Below are 25,970 nucleotides of genomic sequence, written 5' to 3'. Positions count from 1 at the left end.
CCATAGTGGGTAAAGCTGAGGTGTGAGATTCAAACCACCCTTCCTACAGCTGGATAACCTTGGGCAAGTTACTAAGCTCTCTGTGCCTCAGTTTCCTCCCCTGTAAGAGGAAGTTCAGGATCCCTGGTGGTACGAACAGTCAAGCACTCCAATTGCTAACCAAAAAGACTGGCTGTTCAAACCCACCCAGTGGCTCCCCAGAATAAAGACCTGGCAACCTGCTTCCGTAAAGATTACAGCCAAGAAAACCCTATGGGGCAGTTCTACTCTGATACATGGGGTCACTCTGAGTCCTTGGTGGCACCTAACAACAAGATGGAGTTAACAGCAGTATCCCCCTCATTGGATTGCTATGAAGATGATATGATAGAACAGTGCCTGGCACTTAGAGAGTACACAATTGACTTATCTTGTGTCATCTCCCATCACTGTGGACATCTGAGTTCAAGTACTTTTTATCTCCATGAGTAAAATGGGCTCAGAGAGGTAGGGACCTGCCCAGGGCTGCACAGCCAGGAAGCTGCAGAACTGGGATTCGAACGCTAACTTGGCTGCCCAAAGCACAGGCTCTCACAGGGCTGGCACGTTTTAGGTGCTTGCTCCAGGCTTCTTGTCCAGTCCCAGCCCAGCCTGGGTGCAGCTTCCTCTCCTCCCCCTCCTGGCCCGTGATGGGCCCTGAATCCTTTACAGCCTGAGTCCCACATCACAGCATCAAGGAGAGCCCTTGCTGGTGTCAGAGAAAACCAAATGTGTTTAGCGTCAAGTCAGCACTGCGTCTCGTTTTTATTAGCACTAATCTGGTATGTTGTCTTTCCTTGCTGAACTCTGAATAAGTTAATCAAGGACAGGCTAGATTTGTGTTTCTTAATAACTCCGCCTGATTCCACAGGCTGCCTGCTGAGAGCCCTGGGCTCAGGCTTCTTTCTTATTTTTTATTCCTTCTCCTTCTACATGTTAGAAAATATATAAGATTTCCCAGGGTGGGAAGTGGTATGGTAAAGAAGAAAGCTCACAAGATTTGGATGGATTTAAACAGACCCGGCTTTCTGGCTTTAAGCCTCAGTTCCTCTATTTGCTATCTGTGTAAACTGGGGCAGGTGGCTTCTCACTGAGCCTCAGTTTACCATCTGGGAAATGGGATAACAACAGTCCCAGACTTACTGAGTTGTGTGAAAATTAAACGAGTTAGTGAAGTACTTAAAACACGGTCTAGTAAATAACACTCATTCAGTAAATACCAGCTATTATTATTTTTATTATTATTATTACTAGGAGTCCCTGGGTGGTGTAAGTGATTCACATGCTTGGCTGCTAACTGAAAGGTTGGAAGTTTGAGTCTACCCAGAGGTGCCTCATGAGAAAGGCCTGGCAATCTACTTCCAAAAAATAAGCCATTGAAAATCCCACGGAGCACAGTTCTACTCTGACATACAGAGGGCATCATGAGTCAGAGTCAACTCGCTGACAACCTGTTTTTAAATTATTATTACTATTAGTAATAAGAAGGAGCCCTGGTGGCACAGCGGTTAAGTGCTCAGCTGCTAACCAAAAGGTTGGCAGTTTGAACCCCCCAGCCGCTCTGCAGGAGGAAGATGTGGCAGTCTGTGTCTGTAAAGACCACAGCCTTGGAAGCCCTATGGGGCGGTTCTACTCTGTCCCATAGGGTTGCTATGAGTCAGAATCAACTCGATGCCACACAACAACAACAACAACTCATAATAAGAGCAAATATTAAGTGACCTATTACTAAGTTTTCTTATTAAGTGCCAGGAAATGAGATAAACATGTTACATATATCATCTCATTCATATGACATAGGAAAAGCAACTAGTTAACAGTGGTTGGCATGAAGTAAGTGTCCTAGAAATGGCAATAATTATTGTTAGTAGTGACGGCAGGATTTAATTCTCACAAAAAATGGGCGATGTTGTTGTATGGATCAAGGAATTCATATTCTATCAGGGGACCCGGACCAGCACAGGCCATTACCGTTGCTATAAGGACCATGACAGCGAGCGCAGGGGAGGGGCATTTGATCAAGCCTGGAGTGGTTCAGGGACAATTTTTTTTTTAAACGTACTTTAGGTGAAGGTTTACAGAACTAGTTTCTCATTAAACAGTTAGTACACATATTGTTTTATGACGCTGGTTAACAACCCCACGACATGTCAACACTCTCCCTTCTCAACCTTGGGTTCCCTATTACCAGCTTTCCTGTCCCCTCTTGCCTTCTCGCGTCCTTGCCCCTGGGCTGGTGTGCCCCTTTAGTCTTGTTTTGTTTTATGGTTCTGTCTAATCTTTGGGTGAAGGGGGAGCCTCAGGACTGACTTCATCACTGAACTAAAAGGGTGTCTGGGGGCCATACTCTCGGGGTGTCTCCAGTCTCTGTCACACCAGTAAGTCTCGCCTTTTTTTGTTCTACATTTTTTCTCCAGCTCTGACTGGGACCCTCGATGGTAACCCCTGTCAGAGCAGTCAGGAGTAGTAGCCGGGCACCATCTAGCTGTACTGGATTCAGTCTGGTGGAGACTGTGGTAGACGTGGTCCTTTGGACTAATCTTTCCCTTGTATGTTTAGTTTTCTTCATTCTCCCTTGCTCCCGAAGAGGTGACCTCAGACACTACTTGCCAAAGTAGAATGCAGAACATATTCTTTATAAACTGTTATGCCACTTGAGCTAGATGTTCCCTGAGACCATGGTCCCCACAGCCCTCAGCCCAGCAATTCAGTCCCTCAGGGAGTTTGGATGTGTCTATGGAGCTTCCATGACCTTGCCTTGTACAAGTTGTGCTGGCTTCCCCAGTACTGTACACTGTCTTACTTTTCACTAAAGTTACCACTATCTGTTGTCTACGTAGTGTTTTCTCATCCCCACCCCTGCCCTCCTCGTAACCATCAAAAATTATTTCTTTTTGTGTGTCAATCTTTTCCTGAGTTTTTACAGTAGTGGTCTCATACAATATTTGTCCTATTGTGACTGATTTATTTCACTCAACATAATGCCCCCCAGGTTCATCCATGTTATGAGATGCTTCACAGATTCATCATTGTTCCTTATTATGTAAAACTCCACTGTGTGTATGTACCACAGTTTGTCTATTCATTCATCTGTTCATGGGCATCTAGGTTGTTTCCATCTTTTTGCTATTGTGAACAATTCTGCAATGAACATGGGTCTATGTCTATTCGTGTGACAACCTTATTTCTCTAGGATATATTCCCAGGAGTGGAATTGATGGATCATATGGTATTTCTATTTCTAGCTTTCCAAGGAAGCACCATATCGTTTTCCAAAATGGTTGTATCATTTTGCATTCCCACCAGCAGTCCTTAAGAGTTCCGTTCTCCCCAAAGCCTCTCCGACATTTGTTATTTCCTGTTTTTTTGATTCATGCCAGTAATGCTGGGGTGAGACGGTATCTCATTGTGGTTTTGATTTGCATTTCTCTAATGGCTAGAGAGACTGAGTATTTCCTCATGTGTCTGTTGGCTGTGTGAATGTCTTCTTTGGTGAAGTGTTTGTTCATTTCCTTTGCCCATTTTTTAATTGGATTATTTGTCTTTTTGTTGTAGAGGTATCGGATTTTCCTGTAGATTTTAGAGTTTAGACCTTTGCCTGATTTGTAATAGCCAAAATTTTTTTCCCAGTCCATAGGTTCTCTTTTTACTCTTTTGGTGAATTCGTTTGATGAGCATAAGTGTTTAATTTTTAGAAGATCCCAGTTATCTAGCTTATCTTCTGGAGTTTGTGTGTTGTTAGTTATGGTTTGTATCTTGTTAATGCCGTGTATTAGGGCCTCTAGTGTTGATCCTATACTTTCTTCCATGAACTTTATAGTTTTTGGTTTTATATTTAGGTCTTTGATCCATTTTGAATTAGTTTTTGTGTATGGTATGAGGTATGGGTCCTGTTTCATTTTTTTGCAGATGGACATCCAATTTTGCCAGCACCATTTGTTAAAAAGACTGTCTTCTCCCCATTTGATGGACTTTGGGCCCTTGTCGAAGATCAGGTGACCACAGATAGATAGATTTACATCTGGATTCTCAATTCTGTTCCATTGGTCAATGTAGCTGTCCTTGTACCAGTACCAGGCTGTTTTGACTATCGTAGCTGTATAGTAGGTTCTGAGGTCAGGTAGTGCAAAGTCCTCCTACTTTATTCTTCTTCTTCAGTAGTGCTTTACTTATCCAAGGCTTCTTCCCTTTCCATATAAAGTTAACGATTAGTTTTTCCATCTCTTTAAAGAATGTTGTTGGTATTTGGATCAGGATTGCACTGTATTCAAAAATTGCTTTGAGTAGAATTGTCATTTTCACAATGTTGAGTCTATTTATCCATGAGTAGGATATGTTTGGAAACCCTGGTGGTGTAGTGGTTAAGTGCTACGGCTGCTAACCGAAAGGTCTGCAGTTCGAATCCGCCAGGCGCTCCTTGGAAACTCTACGGGGCAGTTCTACTCTGTCTTATAGGATCGCTATGAGTCAGAACCGACTCGACGGCAGCGGGTTTGGTTTGGTTTTGGGTTATGGTATGTTTTTCCATTTATGTAGGTCTCTTTTGGTTTCTTGCAGTAGTGTTTTGTAGTTTTCTTTGTATAGGTCTTTTACATCCCTGGTTAGATTTATTTGTAAGTTTTTTTTTTTTTTAGAGGCTATTATAAATGGTATTGTTTTCCTGGTTTCCTTTTCATCAGTCTCTTTATTGGTGTATAGGAATCCAACTGATTTTTGTATGTTTCTCTTATATCCTGCTACTCTGCTGAATCTTTCTATTAGTTCCAATAGTTTTCTCGTGAAGTCTTTTGGGTTTTCTATGCATAGTATCATATCATCCACCAATAGGGACAGTTTTACTTCTTCCTTACCAATTTGGATGCCTTTTATTTCTTTTTCTGCCTTATTGCTCTAGCTAGAACTTGCAGCACAATGTTAAACAGGAGTGGTGATAAAGGGCATCCTTGTCTGGTTCTGTTCTCAAGGAGAATGTTTTCTGCATTAAGAATGATGTTGGCTGTTGGTTTTGTATTAAAAAAACAAACCAAACCCAGTGCCATCAAGTCGATTCCGGCTCATAGCGACCCTACAGGACAGAGTAGAACTGCCCTGTAGAGTTTCCAAGGAGCGCCTGGCAGACCCTTTGGTTAGCAGCTGTAGGACTGATCCAAATACCAATACCAGCTGTAGGACTTAACCACTATGCCACCAGGGTTTCCCAAAACCAAACCTGTTGCCATCGAGTCGATTCCAACTCATAGAGACCCTACAGGACAAAGTACAACTGCCCCATGGGGTTTCCAAGGAGCACCTGGTGGATTTGAACTGCCAACCTTTTGGTTAGCTGCCGTAGCTCTTAACCACTACGCCACTAAGGTTTTTTAGTACATGCCCTTTATTATGTTGAGAAATTTCCCTTCTATATCTATTTTGAGAGTTTTTATCAGGAATGGGTGTTGGACTTTGTCGGATATCTTTTCCGCGTCGATTGGGATGATTCCATGAATCCTTTCCTTCCTTTTATTTATGTGATGGATTATGTTGATTGATTTTCTAAGCTTGCACCATCCTTGCATACCTGGTATGAATCCTACTTGGTCATGGTGTATTTTTTTTTTTTTTAATATGATGCTGAATTCTATTGGCTGGAATTTTGGCGACTATATTCATGAGAGATATTGGTCTGTAATTTCTCTTTTTTTTGTCTAGTTTTGGTATCAGGGTTATGCTGGCTTTGTGAAATGAATTCAGAAGTATTGCTTCCTTTTCCATGTTCTGAAATAGTCTGAGGAGTACTGGTATAGTTCTTCTCTGAATGTTCGGTGGAATTCTCCAGTGAAGCCATCTGGGCCAGGGCTTTTTCTGTTGGGAGTTTTTTAAATTACCTCTTCGATCTCTTCTCTTGTTATGGGTCTGTTCAGATTTTCAACATCATTTTGTATTAGTTTGGGTAGGCAGTGTATTTCTAGAAAGTTGTCTATTTTCTCTAGGTTTTCAAATTTGTTGGAGTACAGTTTTTCATAATACTCTGCTATCCTTTTTTATTTCAGTTGGGTCTGTTATAATGTCCCCATTTCATTTTCTTATTTGGGTTATTTGTGTCCTCCCCTGTTTTTCTTTTGTCAGTTTGGCCAGTAGTTTGTTGATTTGTTGATCCTTTCAAAGAACAAACTTCTGGTTTTGTTGATTCTTTCTATTGTTTTTCTATTCTCTATTTCATTTATTTCTTCTCTAATCTTTATTATTTCCTTTCTTCTGGTGGCTGTGGACTTCTTGCTGTTCTCTATTTGTTTGAGTTGTGTAGCTAATGCTTTGATTTTATCCCTTTCTTCTTTTTTGATGTGTACATCTGTTGCTATAAATTGACCTCTGAGGACTGCCCTCACTGTGTCCCAAAGATATTGGTATGATGTGTTTTCATTCTCATTTGATTCTAGGAGTTTTTTTATTCCATCTCTGATTTCTTCTATTACCAGTGGTTTTTAACCAAAAAAAAAAAAAAAAAACACCAAACCTGTTGCCATCGAGTCGATTCTGACCCATAGCAACCCTACAGGACAGAGCAGAACTGCCCCATAGAGCTTCCAAGGAGTGCCTGGTGGATTCAAACTGCCGACCTTTTGGTTAGCAGCTGTAGCTCTCAACCACTATGCCACCAGGGTTTCCATAGTGGTTTTTAAGCAGGGTGTTACTCAGTTTCCTTGATCTTCCTGTTGTTAATTTCTACCTTGATAGTGTTGTGGTTGGAGAAGATACTTTGTATTATCTCAATGTTTTGGATTTTATTGAGGGTTGCTCTGTGGCCTAAGATGTGGTCTATTCTGGAGAACGTTCCATGTGCTTTGGAAAAGGATGTGTACTTTGCAGCTGTTGGATGGAGTGTTCTATATACGTCTATGAGGTCAAGTTGGCTGTTTGTGCCCTTTAGCTATTCTGTATCTTTGTTGAGTTTCTTTCTAGATGTTCTGTCCTTTACCGAGAGTGGCATGTTGAAGTCTCCTATCGTGGAACTGGCAATTTCTCTTTTCAGTGCTGTTAGAGTTGGTTTTATGCATTTTGGAGCCCTGTCATTGGATGTGTTGATGTTTATTATGGTTATGTCCTCATGATGGATCATCCCTTTAATCATTATATAGTACCCTTCTTTGTCTTTTATGGTGGATTTTGTTTTAAAGTCTATTTTATCTGAGATTACTATTGCCACTCCTGCTGTTTTTCGGTAGCTGTTTGCTTGATATATTTTTTTCCATCCTTTGATTTTTAATAAATTTACATCTTTGTTTCTAAGGTCTGTCTCTTGTAGACAGCATATTGATGGACCTTTTCTTTTTTTTAATTCATTCTGTCACTCTCTGTCTCTTTATGGGTGCATTTAGGCCATTTATATTCAGTGTAATTATTGATAGGTGTGAGTTTATTGCTGTCATTTCGTAGTGCTTTTGTGTGTGTGTGTGTGTGTGTGTGTGTGTGTGCAGTGCTGACGTTTTCTTCGTTCCTCTTACTCTGCTGTGCTGAATTCCTTTTGTTTGTGGGTTTTTTTTTTCCATTTCTTTTGTTTTTGTAGATTTTGTTTTTACAGAGACTTTTAAGTTTTTCTTCTTTATTTTGATGAATAGGTTTGTTAACTTTTTTGTGGTTACCTTGGAATTTACCCTTATCTTCCTAGGTTTGAACCAGTCTATTATTACTTGGTACCACCTTGCCTTCATCTCCATTAGAAAGTTCTATACCTACACTGTTTATTCCCTCTTTTATTATTCTGATGTTGTTGTCATTTACAGATTAACGTCTCTGGCTCCCTGTTGTAATTCTTCTGGTTTTGGATAGTCCTTGAGAGTTCATTTCTTAGGTTGGCATCTCACCTGTACAATCTTGCATCCTAGATTCAGGCTGTGGTCTGATGTTGTTTGTTCTCAAACTGAAAAAAAACTGAAGGACTCCAATAATTCTTGTAAATTTGGTTTGGTTCTTACATATTCCCTTAATTTCTGTTTATCTGGAAATGTCCTAATTTTACCTTCATATTTCAGTGAGAGTTTTGCAGTATATATATATATATATATTTTATTATTCTTGGTTGGCAATTTTTTTCTTTCAAGGTTTTATATATGTCATTCCATTGCCTTCTTGCCTGCACGGTTTCTGCCGAATAATCAGAGCTTAGTCTTATCGTTTCCCCTCTGTAACTTTTCGTTTTTCTCAAGCTGCTCTCAGGATTCTTTCGTTGTCATTGGTCTTAGTGAACGTGATTATGATATGCCTTGGTGATTTTCTTTAGGGGTCTATCCTACATAGGGTTCGTTGAGCTTCTTGGATGGTCAGTTTTTCATCTTTCATGATATTAGGGAAGTTTTCTGTCAGCAATTTTTCAATGTTCCTCTTTGTGTTTTCCGTTTTTTCCCCCTGTTCTGGAACTCTGATCACTCGCAAATTTTTGCTTTTGATTCTATCCCACATAATTCTCAGGTTGTCATCATTTTTCTTTGTTCTTTTTTCTGATTTTTTCCTCGAATTTGTACCAAGTGTTTGTCTTCAATTTTGCTGATCCTGTCTTGTATTGTTTCAAAACTGCTTCTTAGCCCTTCTATGACCCAGTCCCTTTCTGAAAGCTTGCTGTTTATCTTCTGAAATCTTGTGTTTATCTTGTTGTTTTTGTACGATTTATAGCTGTGAATTTATTTTGGCATTTTGTTCCTGTATTATTTTCCTGGTCTTTTTTTTTTTTTTTGGTCTTTATTTTCCATGAATTTTTCTGCCTTTTCCATGAATTTGTCTACTTTTTCTTCATTTTTGTCTACTTTTTGCTTCAACTCTTGGATAGCTCTGAATATTAGAGATTTCAGGGACAATTTCCTGGAGGTGAGCTAAGGGGACCTGGAGAAGAGTGGACTGACCATATGAAGGCACTCCAGGCAGAGGGATGATCATTCATTCATTATTCGCCCAATCATCCATCCATTCAACACGTAACTACTAAGCACCATCTTTGTCCCAGGTGCTGAGGGAACAGAGGTGAACAGGACAGGCAACATCCCTCTCTCACTCATGGGGCTGACAGTCTAGGGGGGGAGGCAGGTCACCGATATGGAAGCAAACGTGTAAATGAGGTGCTTTCAGATGGTGATAACTTCTCTGATGAAAATAAAACTGGACAATGTGGTTGTGACCAGGTAGGAGGTGGGGGTACTGTTGTTAGGACAGTTTAGGAAGGCATCTATGTGAAGGCAAGGTTTGACTTGAGACTCGAAGGGAGGAAGGTAGCCATGCAAAGATCTGGGGGAAAGAGCATCCCAAATGGAAGAGATGGCATAGACAATGATCCCAAGGTGGGAACGGGCTTGGTGTGTTCAACGAACAGCAAGAAGAAGGGACAGGGTATTATTATAAGATGGGGTTGAAGAGGTGGGCCATGGTAGGAAGTTTGGAATTTGTCCAATGCGTGATGAGAAGCATATACAAAGGTGAAGGCTTGTGACAAACCTGGGCTTCTTCAAAATACCAGGTGGAGTCTGGAGTGGCTGGGCAGAGACGGGCCTTCATGAATGGAGAAGGTGGAGACGGAAACCACATCATGATTTCCCCTCAATACTTCCAGCCCACCTGTGCCTACAAGATGGACTCCCTCCCCCAGATAGACTCAACGAGCATTTCCCATCATCCCCAAGAAGCTGCTCCATGCCAGGCATTGTGCTAGGAGCTTTCATGACCGTTGTCTCATTGAACTTGCAGTAGCAGCCTGAGAGGGACGGATCATTGCCCCCACTTTACAGATGACAACACTGAGGCTTGAGAAGTTGAAGCCACTTATCTGGACCGCACAGATAGTTGAGGTGGAGCTGGAATACGAATCCAAGACACCCAATCTGTTCCGCCACCTCTCACCTTCTCCTTCACCTCCCTATGAACATTAGGTTCTCAAAGAGGCAGAATTATAGAAAATTCCTCAGTGGGGAGGTAGGGTTCTCTAAACTGCTCCCCAGCCAGGAGATTGGGTGGGGCTGGGGTAGGGGAATGTGCTCCCCAGGGCAAGTCTGTTAATCCCACTTCCCTGCATGGTGAGAGAAGGGGTTTTCCATGAGCTGAATCACAGTGAGAGTGTGATATGTGGCAGGGAACACGAAGGCAAGCGAGGTTTTCCTTCCGTCCTGATTGGGCGCTTTATTCTCTCAAACCATCTGGCCAGGCTTCCCAAAATGTCCATTCATGTTAATCTCACGAATTGCAGGGGTTGCAGGTTCTTCCCCAGTATGCTGGTCAGATGGGCAGATGTCAGCAGATGCTGGGAGAGTTGTAGAGAAAACTGAGAGTTTGGGCCAGACAGATCTGGATCTGAACTCCAGCACTGCCACCTACCAGCTGTGTGGCCTTGGGCCAGTGTCTTCACCTCTTCATGCCTCAGTTTCCACATTTGTTAACTGGGCATAGAATCACGTTCTTTGTTCAAGCCCATGAAGTTATAGTGAAAATCAAATGATGTAAGGTACCCACAAAGAAAAGTCCCTCTGGACTATGAAAAGTTAAGAAAATATGCCCAGGGCAAGGATGTCCCCCAAGAACTATCACCAAGGGCTCCAGCATGGTAGAAGGAGAGGTAGTGTAGTGAGCAGAAGCTCTTCCACTTACCTTGGGCTATTATGTAGCTTCTTGGTGCTCAGTTTCCTCATCTTTAAAATGGGAATAGTATTAGTACACACCACACAGAATTGTTGTGAGAAGTAAATAATTCAATACATATGAAGTGCTTAGAACACCCTGGCATATCGCAAGTGCTCAATAAATGCTGTTTTTATTTTCACATATATTTAACAAAAAACAAAAAGAGGCTGGGGGAGAGGCTCAGACTTTGAACTTTGACAGATACAGGGTTCAAATCCCAGCTTGGCTGTTTAAAACTGTGTGACCTTTGCTAAGTTACTTAATGTCTCTGAGCTTCAATTTTCTCACCTGTGAAATGGGGGTGGTATATGATAGTAAGTACCTATGAAAACCTGGTACTGGATGGCTAATTTACATTATATTGTATTCTTTATATTTGTTGTGTGCTGTCAAGTTGGCTCTGATTCATGGCAACCCTATATGACAGAGTAGAACTCCTTCATTGGGTTTCCTAGGCTAAAATCTTTACTGCAGGAGGTCACCAGCAGCTGGGTAGGTTCGAACCACTGATCTTTTGGTTAGCAGCTGAGCACTTAACCATTATGCCACCAGAGATCCTTAATACTATACTATGCTACACTATACTAATACTATACTACGCTGTACTAATACTACACTATACTAATACTATACTATGCTGTGCTAATACTATACTACACTATGCTAATACCATACTATGCTGTACTAATACTACACTATACTAATACTATACTATGCTGTACTAATACACTATACCATACTACGCTGTACTAATACTACACTATACTAATACTACACAACACTATACTAATACTATACTATGCTGTACTCATACTACACTAAAACACTACTAATACTATACTACGCTGTACTAATACTAATGCTATACTATGCTGTACTAATACTACACTATACTAATTCTACACTACACTATGCTAATACTATACTATGCTGTACTAATACTACACTATACTATACTAATACTATACTATGCTGTACTAATACTACACTACACTATACTAATACTGTGGTAAAAAAAAGTGCGCTGTACTAATACTACACTACACTATACTATATTACACTACACTATCCTATGCTAATATTATGACATACCATACCATATCATACCATCCCATACTATACTATACTATGTTGTTAGCTGCTGTCGAGTCAGCTCCCGACTCATGGGGAACCCATGTGTTGCAGAGTAGAACTGCCCCATGTGGTTTTCTTGACAGAAATCTTTATGGAAACAGATTGCCAAACCTTTCTTCCATGAAGCCTCTGGGTGGGTTCGAACTGCTACCAGTTAGCAGCCCATTGCAAACCACATGCACCACCCAGGCTTACTATACTATTCTGTACTATTACTGCTACTACTACTATTACTATACCATACCATATCATATCCTATCATACCATATCATGCTATATTATTATTGTTCCCTCCATCCCCAGATGCTCACCCCTCTTACCTCGCTCTTCTTCCTTCTCCCGGACAACCCTCCCCTTGAGGGCTCGGCTCCAGGCTCCACCATAGTCGCCCAGCTTGGCTCTCTCATTCCCGTCCTTGCCTTTGAACCAGGGTCCGTACCTGCGGGTGATGCTCAAGGCTTCGCCTGTGTCCCGGAAGCCTCTGCCCAGGTGCAAGTCCCCCAAGAAAGGCAGCTCGGCACCCTCAGCCGGGGCCCCCACAGCAGGGTTGGCCTGGTTCTGAGAAACAGCAGGCTGGCCCACGAAGCCTGAGTGAAGGAAGACGAGGCTCCCAGCCGTCAGGTAGAGCACCAGGAAGGTAAAGAAGCGCACGGGTTTCCGGCGGAAGTACCGCTGGAATTTGAACCAGAGCTTGGCCATAGCGGGCTCATTCCGGACTGGCTCACTGGGCTTGGCTGGGGGCTGGGGAAGGGGTGGAGAGGGGCTTAGTTTCCCAAGCCTCCCTTAGGGATGGAACCCCTGGGGGTCTTCAGTCTTATCCCCTTTGCAAAGGTGACTGCCAGGACCAGAGAGGGAGGGAAAGCCCAGGCCTTGGCTGAGGCCAAGAGAAGGAGAGAACCTACCACCCTCCCTGAGGTCAAGTTGAGTTTCTGGGCCAAGAAAGGTGTCTGGAGGCTCAGGACACCCTGGAGTGGGTCCCATTTTCCTACATCTTGTTCTTTACTCCACAGACTTTCCAAAGAACTTTGAAAATAGTAATTGGAGGAGAATTCCGAGGGTCACCAGCAGCTGCAGCTTCCTTTTCTTCTTGTTTCAGCTCCTTGGGCCTGTGGGGGCTGCATTACTTCACTGTGGGCCCCGTTTCTGGCCGCGTATCCAGCTGGGGACCAAGCTCGGCATGTCCACCTTGTGGAAACAGAAGCTGGAGGGTTTCCATTCGGTCAAGTCTCAGGGCTCAAGGCTGCCACCTGCAAAACAGCACAGACACAGGCATGAGAAGCCTCATTACTGAAGCACAGAGCTCGAAGGGTTCTTGAGGTGAAGAAAGCAAAGGCAGAGAGTGCGTTAGGAGCAGTGCTAGGAAACCTGTCCTGAATCTTCTAGAACGTGGTACTGTCTTGATCATTAAACCAAAGTGGGAATGTGGGGACTTTAGTTCTACTAGGCTCTGCTCTTGGTACAAACTTTATCTTGGACAAGTGCAGGTTTTTATGGGCTGGTAGGATAATTTGCTCCACACTTCCTATATAATTGTCAAATATACAATGATTTGTGGGTTACCTTAAGTCCAAAAAGCACTTTCTAGGTATTTGCTGACCCTCGACTTTACCAAACATTATGTTCTCTTCTAGCAAGTAGGTTACCCATAAGGCTGTCACTGACTAATTTTCAGAAGCAGATCACCAGGCCTTTCCTCCTAGTCTGTCTTATCTAGAAGCTCTGCTGAAACCCGTCCACCATGGGTGACCCTGATGGTATTTAGAAATATTGGTGGCATAGCTACAGGTATCATAACAACACTCAGGCCATCAATCACAGCACGACAAAATGACAAGTAAAGGGTCAGCAAAAACAGGGGAAACCCTCACTGAGATGGACTAACACAACAGCTGCGACAACGAGCTCAAACATATCAATGATCGTAAGAATGGCGCAGGACTGGGCAATATTTTGTTCTGGTATGCAAAAGATCGGCATGACTTGAAACCAGCTCAAGGGCAACTAACAGCAACAGGTCTTTGCTGAAGTGCCTGCTGGACCTGACTGAATCTAAAGCAGATCAAATTCATTCATTTTCCCAACAAATATTAAGTGAGCCCCTCTTATGTACCAGGCGCTGTCCTAGGCGCTAGAGATAAAGTTCTGAAAGAAGTCACTTCCTTCATGAGGCTTACTTCTAGTGGGAGAGATCAAATCCATAGGCCCTTTCCTCTAAGCCAGGAAGAAAAGGAAAAGGAAGGAAAGTTGGATTATTTAACAACATATCCACCCACTCATTATTTACGGAGTGTCTACTGTGTGCTAGTCTTATGCCAAGCCCTCTACATAAAATGTTCCCAACATTTCCATCTGAGGTAACTACCTCCCCATTTTACAGATGAGGGAACTCAGGTCGCACAGCTGGTAAGTGGTAGAGTTGGGATTTGAACCCAAGCCTGTCTGAAACCCAAACCACAGCTCTTAACCATTCTTAAAAGGGACTCTTCCCTTTTCCCATGTGGTCTGGCTATCATGTGGGAATTCAGAGACAACCCCCGGAGCAGCTGCCCCATCTGCACCTCCTCTCAATGCCAGCAGTGGCTCACCCTCTACACCAGGGACTCTCAGAGTATGGCATGAGAGCATCTGATTACGATTCTCACCTAGGTGTCTGGTTAAACATGGAGATTCCTCCCCTCTTCAGCCAGAATCTCTTGTTGAAGGGGAAACCTACAGGTGTAACAAGGTGCCCTCAGGTGATGGTAATGAGCACAGAAGGCTGAGAACCCTGCTTGATGAATAAATTTTCAGGACCATCAGCCAGGAGGAAAATAGAATGTAAATTGGAAAACGCCACTCGGCTCATGCTGTTCCACAGTACTACCAGCAGGGGGCTCCATGACAATTTTAGCCAATACATAGGATTCTACCTTTCGCCAACAGATCATCTGAACCGTAGAGGCCCCTCCTAACCCAGACAGCAGCATGGGAGTTTACCTGTGGTTCAAGGAGGGCTCTGCCAATCCTATAGGTGCCATTCACTCAGCAGCTAAGTACTGAGATCTACTATGCAAGAGTCTTCGTTCTAGACACTTAGAATAGGTAAGTGGATAAAACAGACAAAAATCCATGCCCTTGTACCGTGAATCCCTCCATCCCTCCAACCCTCCATCCCTCCATCCCTCCAACCCTCCATCCACCCGTCCATCATCCATCCCTCCATCCCTCCATCCACCCATCCATCATCCATCCCTCCATCCCTCCAACCCTCCATCCATCCGTCCATCATCCATCCCTCCATCCCTCCATCCACCCATCCATCATCCATCCCTCCATCCCTCCAACCCTCCATCCACCCATCCATCATCCATCCCTCCATCCCTCCATCCCTCCAACCCTCCATCCACCCGTCCATCATCCATCCCTCCAACCCTCCATCCACCCATCCATCATCCATCCCTCCATCCCTCCAACCCTCCATCCACCCGTCCATCATCCATCCCTCCATCCCTCCAACCCTCCATCCACCCATCCATCATCCATCCCTCCATCCCTCCAACCCTCCATCCACCCGTCCATCATCCATCCCTCCATCCCTCCAACCCTCCATCCACCCATCCATCATCCATCCCTCCATCCCTCCATCCACCCGTCCATCATCCATCCCTCCATCCCTCCATCCCTCCATCCACCCGTCCATCATCCATCCCTCCATCCCTCCAACCCTCCATCCACCCATCCATCATCCATCCCTCCATCCATCCATCTGAACTGTAACAGACCATCTATTCATCCAAACACTCCATCAACTCATTCATCCATTTAGAGAAAAGATTCCTCCATACATTTAAAAAACATGTGCTGAATGCCTATTGTGGGTGTACCTGGGGTGCAGAAACAAATAATTCTGAGAATTCAGTGTCTACTGCTGAAGACAGATGTTTAAAACAATCGCTCTACTAGGTAGCCAGTGATAAATTCTACAGTAGATGTATGTACAATATATAGAACAGCAATTAATATTAACAGCTAATGTTTATTGAGCACTTATTATGTGCCAGGCACAGTTCTAAACACACACATACTCTTACTTAATCTTCATAACAACTCTACGAGGGAGATACTATTATCTGTATCTACTTTAAGGAGGAGGGAAATGAGGATCAGAGACATTAAGTCACTTGTCTGAGGTCACAAAGCTGGGCTGTGCACTCAGGAGCACCTGACTTCACATGGAAAACGAAGGAAAGTTGGATTATTTAGCATCATATTCATTCATTCAGTACTTATTGAGTGCCTCCTATGTGCCCAGCCTTGTGCCAGGCCCTCTACATAAACACCTCCCAACATTCCCGTCAGAGGTAACCATCTCCCCATTTTACAGATGAGGCAGCTCAAGTCACACAGCTGGTAAGTGGTAGAGTTGGGATTTGAACCCGGGAATGTGCAAATCCCGAACCACAGCTCTTAACCACTGCCTTGGGGACTCTGCCCTTTTCCCACATGGTCTGGACATCATTTGGGAATTCAGAGACAGCCCCCAAAGCAGCAGCCCCACCTCCACTGGCTCTCGTTGCCAGTAAAAACCAAAAACCAAACCAGTGCCATCGAGTCGATTCCGACTCATAGCGACCCTATAGGACAGAGTAGAATTGCCCCATAGAGTTTCCAAGGAGCGTCTGGTGGATTTGAACTGCCAACCCTTTGGTTCACAGCCGAAGCACTTAACCACTACGCCCCCAGGGTTTCCCAATTGTTGCCAGTAGTGGCTCACCTTTTATGCTGATATTCCTAACCATGCATCTATCCTGGTCTTACATCCCTTTGAATCTAATAAAAACTAAAGTTATATGCCCAGAAAAGAGCCCTTGCGCGTAAGCTCACAGTCTTTGGCTTACACCATCAAGGGGTTTTTTAGGGAGCACAGAAAAGCAGGAGCCCAGGTGTTATGAGTTGAACTGCGTACCGTGCCAAAAGATATGTTGAAGTCCTAACCCCTAGTACTTGTGAATTTGACCTTTATGGAAATTGGGTCTTTGCAGATGTAATCAGTTAACATTAGATCATACTGAAGTAGGGTGAGCCCTAAGCTAATGTGTAAACCAAAAAACCTGCTGCCAGCAAGTAGTTCCTGACTCATACCTGTTGCCATTGAGTCAATTCCAACTCATAGCGACCCTGTAGGACAGGGCAGAACTGCCCCATAGAGTTTCCAAGGAGTGCCTGGTGGATTCAAACTGCTGACCTTTTGGTTAGCACACGTAGTACTTATTAACCGCTACGCCACCAGGGTTTCCTCCTGACTCATAGCAACCCTACATATAGGACAGAGTAGAACTGCCCCATAAGGTTTTCAAGGGTATAAATCTTTATGGAAGCAGACTGCCACATCTTTCTCCCACGGAGTAACTGGTGGGCTCGAACCGCTGACCTTTTGGTTAGGAGCCAAATGCTTCAACCACTGCGCCACCAGGGAGAGATGCACAGAGAGAAGACGGCCTTATGAAGGATGGAGGCAGAGCCTGGAGTTAAGCTTCCACAAGCCAAGGAACGCCTGGGGCTAGGAGGTGAAAGAGACAAGGACAGACCTTTTCCCAGAGCCTTCAGAGACAGCATGGCCCTAAATTTGAATTTCTAGCCTCCAGAACTGTGAGATAATACATATGTATGGTTTTAAGCCACCCAGTCTGTGGTACTTTGTTCCAGAAGCTAACATTAGGGAAACGAGCTTCTGGGGGGAATGAGAGAGAGCTTCCTCCAGGTGGGGGTTTTTTTGCTGGCAGGTCTTGCAAAAGGAGTCCCAGTTCTCTGGGGGGAAGAAGCAGCAGAGTGCATTCGCAGGAGAAGGAACAGTACACACCAAGGTCAGGCCACTGGGGTGGAGGGGACGGAGGATCTTGGGACACGGTGAGGACACAGCTGAAGCAGTGGGCAGGGCCCAGACCGTGGGGAGCCCTGAACGCCAAGCTCAGGGATCTGGGCTTTGTTCTAACGGCTGCTGAAGTCTCACAGTCACGCTGAGACTTTAGAAAGACCACTGTCTTAAAAGATAAAATCAAACTTGCTGTCACTGAGTCTGACTCATAGCAACCTGTAGGGTTTTCCTGGCTGTAATCTTTATGGAAGCAGTTTGCCAGGCCTTTCCTCCATGGAGCGGCTAGGTGAGTTCGAACTTTGACCTTTAGGTTAGCAACTGATCACAAACTGCTTGCGCCACTCAAGAACTTACACCACTCTCGTAGCAGCTTGCAAACCTCCAGGTAGTGGGCAGTGCCCCATGGTGTTCTGTGCAGATCACACAGAAGCCAGATGTTTCTGCAGCTGGACCCAGGTAATAACAAGCCAGTAGCCCTCATGGAAAGACCAGGGGGACACCCAGTCCTTCCAGAGGCTTCCAGGCAAGATCATGGGCTTTGGAGACAGACTGACATGGGTCAAATCCTGCCTCTTCCACCAGCTGCATGACTTCAGCAAGACACCTCATTGAGACTCAGGATCCTTGCCTATAAAAATAGGCATAAGAAACTTGTTGCTGTTGTTAGGTGCCGTCGAGTCGGTTCTGACTCATAGCGACCCTGTGCACAACAGAACGAAAACACACAATTGTTGCTATGCTTGAGCCCACTGTTGCACCCACTGTGTCAATCCATCTTGTTGAGGGTCTTCCTCTTTTTCACTGACCCTCAACTTTACCAAGCACGATATCCTTCTCCAGGGACCGGTCCCTCCTGATAACATGTCCAAAATCTGAGAGACAAAGTCTCACCATCCTCACTTCTAAGGAGCTTTCCGGCCGTACTTCTTCCAAGACAGATTAAAAATAAACGACTCCCCTGAAAAATATTGCTTGGAGGATTGAGTTGAAAATTTTAAGAAGAGTGTCTGACGCATCGTAGGTGCTCAAGGAGAGCTCCCCTCTGCCTCCCCTCCCTGAGCACACGGAACAGCCTCTGATGCCATTCGTCACACAGCACATCTGCTCCCGGGGAGATGGCAGGTATTTGGGCTGTTGTGCCTTTCTGAGGCTATTTCTGGGACTAGTCCTTTTTTTTTTTTTTTTTTTTTGCTGTTGTGTTCCGTTCTCGTTCTTTTATATTTCAACACGTCTTCTCTCTAAGTGGGTGCCAAATGGGTTTAAGAGGATAATGAGCTCACGAGAAGCTGGCAGGGAATAAAAAAGACAGACATTGGGGGCGTGGGGAGTAAATGGTGGCCACCACGCGATAAGGGACTGTCAGGCACGGGGCCCCACTTTCCAGCTCTCCTTCCTCCCAGGCAGGGAGGTGCTGACCCGAGCCACCCACACTACCCTGCCAGTGCTGGGAGGGAGGGTGGGGCTCGTCTGTAGGAAAGACCCCCTGGAATGTGAACCCTGTAGGGGTAGGATGTGTCTGCTCTGTCACTGCTTTATCCCCAGCAGCTGGCACACAGTAGGTCCTTCAGGAACACTAGTGGGAGGAAGGAGCAGGGAGAGTCACGGCAAGGGGCCTCCCCCCAGGGCTTAAACCTACTACCAAGGCTTCAGCCCATGAAATGTGACTTCCTCAGAGAACTGTAAACTCAGGGCTCTGGGAAGGTAGCATCTTGGGGTCCTCTGCTCTCTCTGGGTGGTCCTGGGGCTCAGGGGTGCCTGCTCGGCCACAGTCCCACCACCCAAGGGAACCCCCAGACTTCTCTCCTCCAATGCCAGTCATTCTGTCTCTCTCCTCCTCTCTCCTTCTCTTCCTTCCCCTCTCCTTTGCCTGCTTCTCTCCCTCCCTCTCTCTCCTTTGTCTCTCCATCCCTCCTTCATTTCTCCCTCTTCCTCTCCATCTCTCTCTGTCTCCATCTCTTCCTCTCTATCTCTCTCTCTCCCTCTCTCCATGTAGCTCTCTAGCTCTCTTTGCCATTCTTTCTGTGCTCTCTCCAGACAGAAATTCTGCCCCAAAGGGAATGAGGAATTGAAGGACTAGTGATGGTTTGTTGAGCACCTACTATATGCCAGACCCTGAGCTTAAACTAGTTCTCCCATAGCCCTCCCAACACCCTGTGAGGGGGGCTGGGTGATTCTACTCATTCATAGGCCGTCTATCTACAGCTTGGAGGCCGTGTTGACTTTCTGCAAGCCCTGTCACCTCTGAGACTCTACTGCTCATTATATGTTTGGGGACCAAATCGCACTAACATCTTCACCTGTAACTTAAGGTGTATGGCCTGGCAGATCCCTTTGCCTCTCTGAGCTGTAGTTTTCTCTCTGTAAAATGGGCCAGTCTTAGAATCTCCCTCACCAGGCAGAGGGGGACCTGATGAGATAATCCACAGGGCCGGAGTCAGTGGCATCGTCACGTCAATGCTCTTCAGTTTACGTGAGACTCTCTGAGCCTCAGTTTCCCCATCTATCCTGCCACCCTCCCAGGGTTAGCATGACTTCCGTCAGGGATGGGACTGAGAGGTCCCTTTGCAGGAATGGCAGCATTTGCCATTCGTGTTTCCAGCCAGAGCCTCAAAATGTCTAAATACAGCCTATTTTTAGCACCAGAATGAACCTCTGGTATCTAGCTGCCAAGAAAAAGACTGTCAGGGCAGAGCTGCCCTGCGGGAAGGAGAAGAAGGAAGCACAGCCAGCCCATGGCTCCCTCCCCTGGGAGTGGCCACAGTGATCCCTGCTTCCAGGTTCCCAGAGGCCAGCAGGTCAGGATGGAAGCCCATGGGGCAGGCATAACCCGAGAGGCTGGGCAGTGGGCTGCCGCCCTCCACAGCCCCCAGAGCCTGTCTTGGAGGGTCAGGGTAGGCCCTGCTCGCTCCAACTACCCAATCTTGCCCAAGAAATAGCTGCTGAGAAACCAGGTTCATGAAGGTTTGATTTCTTTACAGTTCTGGGGGTTTCTGAGAAACTGGGGAGCCCAGGTCAGATGGGCACTTTCAGTCTTGACCAAATAACAAAAATACCAGAAGTCACTAGTATTTGTTGAGCACTTTTCTACTATGTGTCAGGCACTATGCTGAGCATCTTATTCCCCACCAAAAGGTTGGAGGTTCAAGTCCACCCAGAGGTGCCCCAGAAGAAAGGTCTAGTGACCTACTGCCAAAAAAAATAAGCCATTGAAAACCCTACGGAGCACAGTTCTACTCTGATGCATACGGGAGTCTCCATGAGTTGGAATCGACTCAGCGTCAACTGGATTTTTTTCTTTCTTTTCATGAAGAATATCTTTGTACAAATGCCTGGAAGGCAATATAGGACTTCTCAACAATGGTAAGAGGTAAGGAAGCAAAGGCTCATAGAGATTAAGTGACTTTGCCCAACCACACAGGTAGGAATAAGGAGAGCATAAATTCAAGTCCAAAGCTATCTGAATCTCAACGCCGTGAGGGAATTACCTTGATGCGATCGTAGACACCAAGTCCACTACCATGCCAGCCAGCCCCCTCTCTCAATCACTACACCTCCCAGTTGGGTCCTAGCCTCGACAGAAAGGTCCTTCCCAAGCTTGGAGACAAGGAATACCGTCCCTGGAACACTTCCTCTCCAGACAGATGGACCCCATACTCCTCTAATCAAAGATCCTTCTCACCCTTCTTGCTCCTGCACCAGCCATTTGGCAAGTGAAAGGCCTGTGAACACAGTCTGAGAAATGGCACTACAAATGCTGGCCTCGTGGCTCTCCCCATGGTCTTTAGGAATACAGAAATTTATTAACCCAACTAAGCCTGGGGAAGGCTCTTCCATCCCAAAATAGCATGTGGACCTCATGTCTTCCACTCATGGGTGTGCCATCCTTTAATGATCCCGTTGCCTACCGATGGACATATGGGTTGTTTCTGGTTTCTTACCACTCTACAAAGCTACAGTGGGCACCCCTGCACATACACTGTATTCGAGTTACCACAAACCGCACTTACGACCATCGTGTTTTTTTGCACATCTTATCGTTATTAATATTATCACATACAATCTTGCAGCCCATAATCTCCTTATGTTATCATTCTCAGGTGTTCACACACTGATGTTCAGTTTTACGATTTACCGTTCAAAACGCTGTCGTAGAGCAGGCTATGGCCTGGTCTATGATGAAGTCAACGTCGGGAGTCGTAATGGATAGAAAGTTGGGTGATGTCCAGCTCTAACAACAGGACACGAGAACTGTGGACACGACTGACAGCCACAGCCGTTCCGACTTCAACTTCATTGTTAGGATACTGATGCTGACTTCATTTTAGACCGGGCCTCTAGTATGATCATATTCAGCGTTTCGTAATACAAGAAGCATCGATTGTTAATTTGAAATGAGGTATTCGACTTACGTCAGAACCGACTTATGACAGTCGTTGGAACAGAACCCCGCCGTAAATTGAGGACTACCTGTCCGTACTTCCTGGGTCCAAAAAGTGGGATTACTGGGTCAAAGATGGTGCACGTTTGTGTGTGTCCGCACAGGGGAGCCTTGATTCAGCTCCTCACCTCGGCATGTGCTGCCTTCTGCACACACACCCCCGCCTCCTGGGAAAAATCCCCTCGTCCCCACACTTCCTTCCTTCAGTCCCAGGACGAGGCCTCACCCGCCACCACCTGGCACTCACAGCTCACCATTTCCATTCATCTTCCCCAAAATTCAAGAAAATAAATGGGAAGGCAAAGTGTCATTAGCTTAATGGCCTTTAACACCCAGCCATCTGCCATGATGTAATTAAATAAAAAAACCACAGGGAGCATATGGTGCCCATTATAAATAAATATTAAAATTTTGTTTCCCTGGGTAATGAGTCCAGAGCCTCTTGCTCCACGGGCAAACTTTATGACCATCTTCCCTTGTTGCGGGGAATCAGGCTGGGCCACGGAGAGTGGGAATGGCCGGGGGAGGAGACCTGGAAGGGTTCATACCTAACACCAGACATTCCTGCATTTGAACCTGCCTCAGCCACACGTGACTGAGACTCAGTTTTCTCACCTGCAAAATGGGAACAATCCAACCTGCCTCACAGGGAAGACATGAGGATTGAACAGGCTACTATGTTTAAATACAAACCAAGGCTGTTGCCATCAAGTCGATTCTGACTCACAGCAACCCTCTAGGACGGAGTAAAACTTCCCCATAGGGTCCCCGAGGCTGTAATCTTTACGGAAGCAGACTGCCACATCTTTCTCCTGTAGAGTGTAGGAAAACCTGGCGGGTTTCCTTTTGGTTAGCAGCCAAATGTTTAACCACTGCACGACCAGGACGCCTTAAAATACATAGCATCATAGTAACGGCATGAACGAATGCTTACTGAGCACCTACTGAGTCAGACCGTGCTCTAGATACTAACTTGTTTAATCCTGACAACAACCCTATGAGAAAGGTCCCATTTCTGCAGATGAGAAAACTGAGGTTCAGAGAAGTTAAGTCACCTGCTCGAGGTCACACAGCTAGGAAGTGGGAGAGCAGGGTTTGAACCCAGGCAGTCTGACTCCAGAGCCTGCTAAGCCTGAAACAACAGTTTCTCAATGAGTGGTCATTCCCTGCTCAACTTTGGCCAACTGGGGAAAAAAAATTTCCCCCTTCTCCTAACAATGCCATTTACCCCTATTTCATTTCAGAAAAACATGAAGATGTAACGTGCTGCTGCGATGACTGGCGACCACTCAAGATGGGTGAGGAAAGTACACCTTTGGTGGCCCCATCTACCGTATGATCCCACCCCTGCTCATGAGGTAGGCCCAGCGGCCATGTTTATCACATAACCCCACCTGCTGACATTGCCAGTGGACCACCGGTGGACTCAGATCTGGGGCTGGTCAATCAATTCTCACCCTCCTGGAATACAGAGTTGGGATTTCAGATATTTGGTCTCTGTGGGTCAAGCAGACTAAGGATTTACAATCTCGGGAGCCGCCACCACACGCCCACGGAAAGAGCAAGGGTTAGTACGTAGAGAGAAGAAGGCAGATAAACAGAGAGGGAGATTTTGAGACAGAGGAGCTGAGAAATCCTTAGGTTCCTGACCTTTGGAAGGCCAACTGCAACCTTCCAAGTTTATTAAAAACAAAAACAACAATAACCAGTAGCCATAAAGTCAGTTCCACCTTGTGGCGACTCCACGGGTTACAGAGTAGAACTGCTCCATAGGGTTTTCTTAGCTGTAATCTTTACAGACGCAGATCGAGAGGTCTTTCTTCCACGGTGCCACTGAGCGGATCCAAACCACCAACCTTTAGCTTAGTTGTTGTTGTTAGGTGCCATCGAGTCCGTTCTGACTCTAGCTGAGCCCAAACCGTTTGTGTCACCCAGCGACCCTACACCAGTTCTGATCCAGCCGACTCTGGCTCGGTGACCCCGTGTGTGTCAGGGCAGAGCTGTGCTCCACAGCGTTTTCAATGGCTGATTTTTCAGAAGTAGATCACCAGGCACCTCTGGGTGGACTCGAACCCCCAGTCCTTTGGTTAGCAATGACCACACTGTTTGCACACCACTTTACCAAAAGCCAAACCAAACCCATGGCCATCGAGTCAATTCCAACTCACAGCAACCCTATAGGACAGAGTAGAACTGCCCCACAGGGTTTCCAAGGCTCTAACTCTTCATGGGAAAGGACTGCCCACATCTTTCTCCTATAGAGCAGCTGGTGGGTTCCATCCTTTTGGTTTGCAGCCGAGCACTTAACCACTGCACCACCAGGGCTTCTCTTGCATCTCTATAGACAGTTAAATGAGAAATTTGGGGTCCTTTTCTCACCAGGGTGCTGGGCCCACAGCAAGGGCTCAGTAAGTGTTAGCTGTGGATAGACAAATACTTGAAAAAGCAGGAACCCCCTGGGACAAATGCTGAAGAACCACCCAAACTCTGAGCTAGGGGAAGGGGCTGAGCTGCAGGAAGGCAAGGGGAAGCAGAGAGAGCTGACAGCTCCCCCTTGCCTGGGCTTCTGTGAAAGGGCCAAGGCGCAGGTCCCCCTCCTCTGGTCTTCCCTGCCAGGCAGCTGGCAGCCCTTCTCTGAGCCCAGATGAAGTTCCTACCCCAGAGGGAATTCTAAAGGAAGGCCTGAAGCCCTGTCATTAAGCCATCTGGAGTCGTCTTCTCCTCCAGGAGCGGCTGTGTCCTGGGTCAATTAGTGCACATTTGCACAGGGTTCCTTAATACGTCGCTAATTGTCTGGGGGAGATAATGATGGCTCTGCCGGTTCTGGGCAGAATGTTTACCCACAGGGGCAGACCTGCAGGGGATGGCAGGGAACAGAGAGGGGAGGTCAGGGGAAGAGAGGGAGGGAAGGGGGGGAGAGGGGAGGGAGGGAAGGGGACGAGAAGGGAGAGAGAGAAGGAGAGGGAAGGAGAGAAGGGGAGGGAAGGGAGGAGATGGAAGGAGAGGGGAGGAAAGGGGAGAGGAGGGAAGGGGAAGAGAGGGGAGCAAGTGAGGGGAGTGAGGAGATGGAAGGGGATGGAAGGGGATGGGAGAGGAGAGGAAGGAAGGGGGCGTGAGGAAGTAGAGTAAGGCAGAAAAGGTCCCTGGGTGGCACAAATGGTTTGCACTGCTAATCTAAAGGTTGGCAGTTCAAACTCCTCCCCCACGGTACTGCGAAGAAAGGCCTGGTGATCTGCTCCCATTAAAATTACAGCCAAGAAAACCCTATGGAGCAGTTCTGCTCTGTAACACATGGGATCCCCGTGAGTCAGAATAGACTCAACAGCAGTTAACAACAATAACAGAGTAGAGTAGACCCATGCACTGTGAAGATCAGTATTATTAATATTATATAAGTGTTATTTTGGAACCCTGGTGGTGAAGTGGTTAAGAGCTCAGGGTGCTAACCAAAAGGCAGCCGTTCAAATCCACCAGCCGCTCCTTGGAAACACTATGGAGCAGTTCTACTCCGTCCTATAGGGTCACTATGAATCAGAATCGGCTCAACAGTACACGACAACAACAGGAAGTATTATTTTATGATCTTTTTGCTTGATTTGGGTGTACTGGATCGCAATGAGAAATGTATGTCTCACCGTGGGCCCATTACAATACTTGGAAGCTGAGTGATGGAGAATCATGGGGAGAGCTGGGTGAGATAGGATGGTCACAGAGGAGCCCATTGAGAAGAAGACAGTTGAGCTGAGACCTGAAGAAGGAGAAGGAGGCAGCCCTGGGAGGAGCTGGGGCAAGAATGTTCTAGGCAGATGCAACAGCACGCAAAGACTCAGGGTGGGAAAGGGCCAGCCTGACTCCAGGAGCTGGGCGGGGCTGGGTGGGGAGCAGAGTGAA

General features: G+C 45.9%; 1 protein-coding gene across 4 annotated transcripts in view; it reads right to left on the bottom strand.

Annotated features, from left to right (window-relative positions):
- WSCD2 (WSC domain containing 2) overlaps positions 1–25,970 on the bottom strand; it is a 270,733-nt gene that overhangs the window by 56,216 nt on the left and 188,547 nt on the right. For 3 of the 4 annotated variants that reach the window (XM_049865982.1, XM_049865981.1, XM_049865983.1), the window contains exon 2: positions 12,108–13,034. In XM_049865982.1, the coding sequence (XP_049721939.1) occupies positions 12,108–12,486 (379 nt within the window). In that variant the 5' untranslated portion in view covers positions 12,487–13,034. Of the gene's footprint in view, positions 1–12,107; positions 13,035–14,429; positions 14,490–25,970 lie in introns of those variants that run through there. The other variant, XM_049865984.1, reaches the window with a different exon arrangement.

The sequence above is a fragment of the Elephas maximus genome, chromosome 22, assembly GCF_024166365.1.
Source record: "Elephas maximus indicus isolate mEleMax1 chromosome 22, mEleMax1 primary haplotype, whole genome shotgun sequence".
NCBI classification, from domain to species: domain Eukaryota; kingdom Metazoa; phylum Chordata; class Mammalia; order Proboscidea; family Elephantidae; genus Elephas; species Elephas maximus.
Note: the sequence above shows the minus strand (reverse complement) of the source record. Positions and strands in the feature narration are given on the sequence as shown.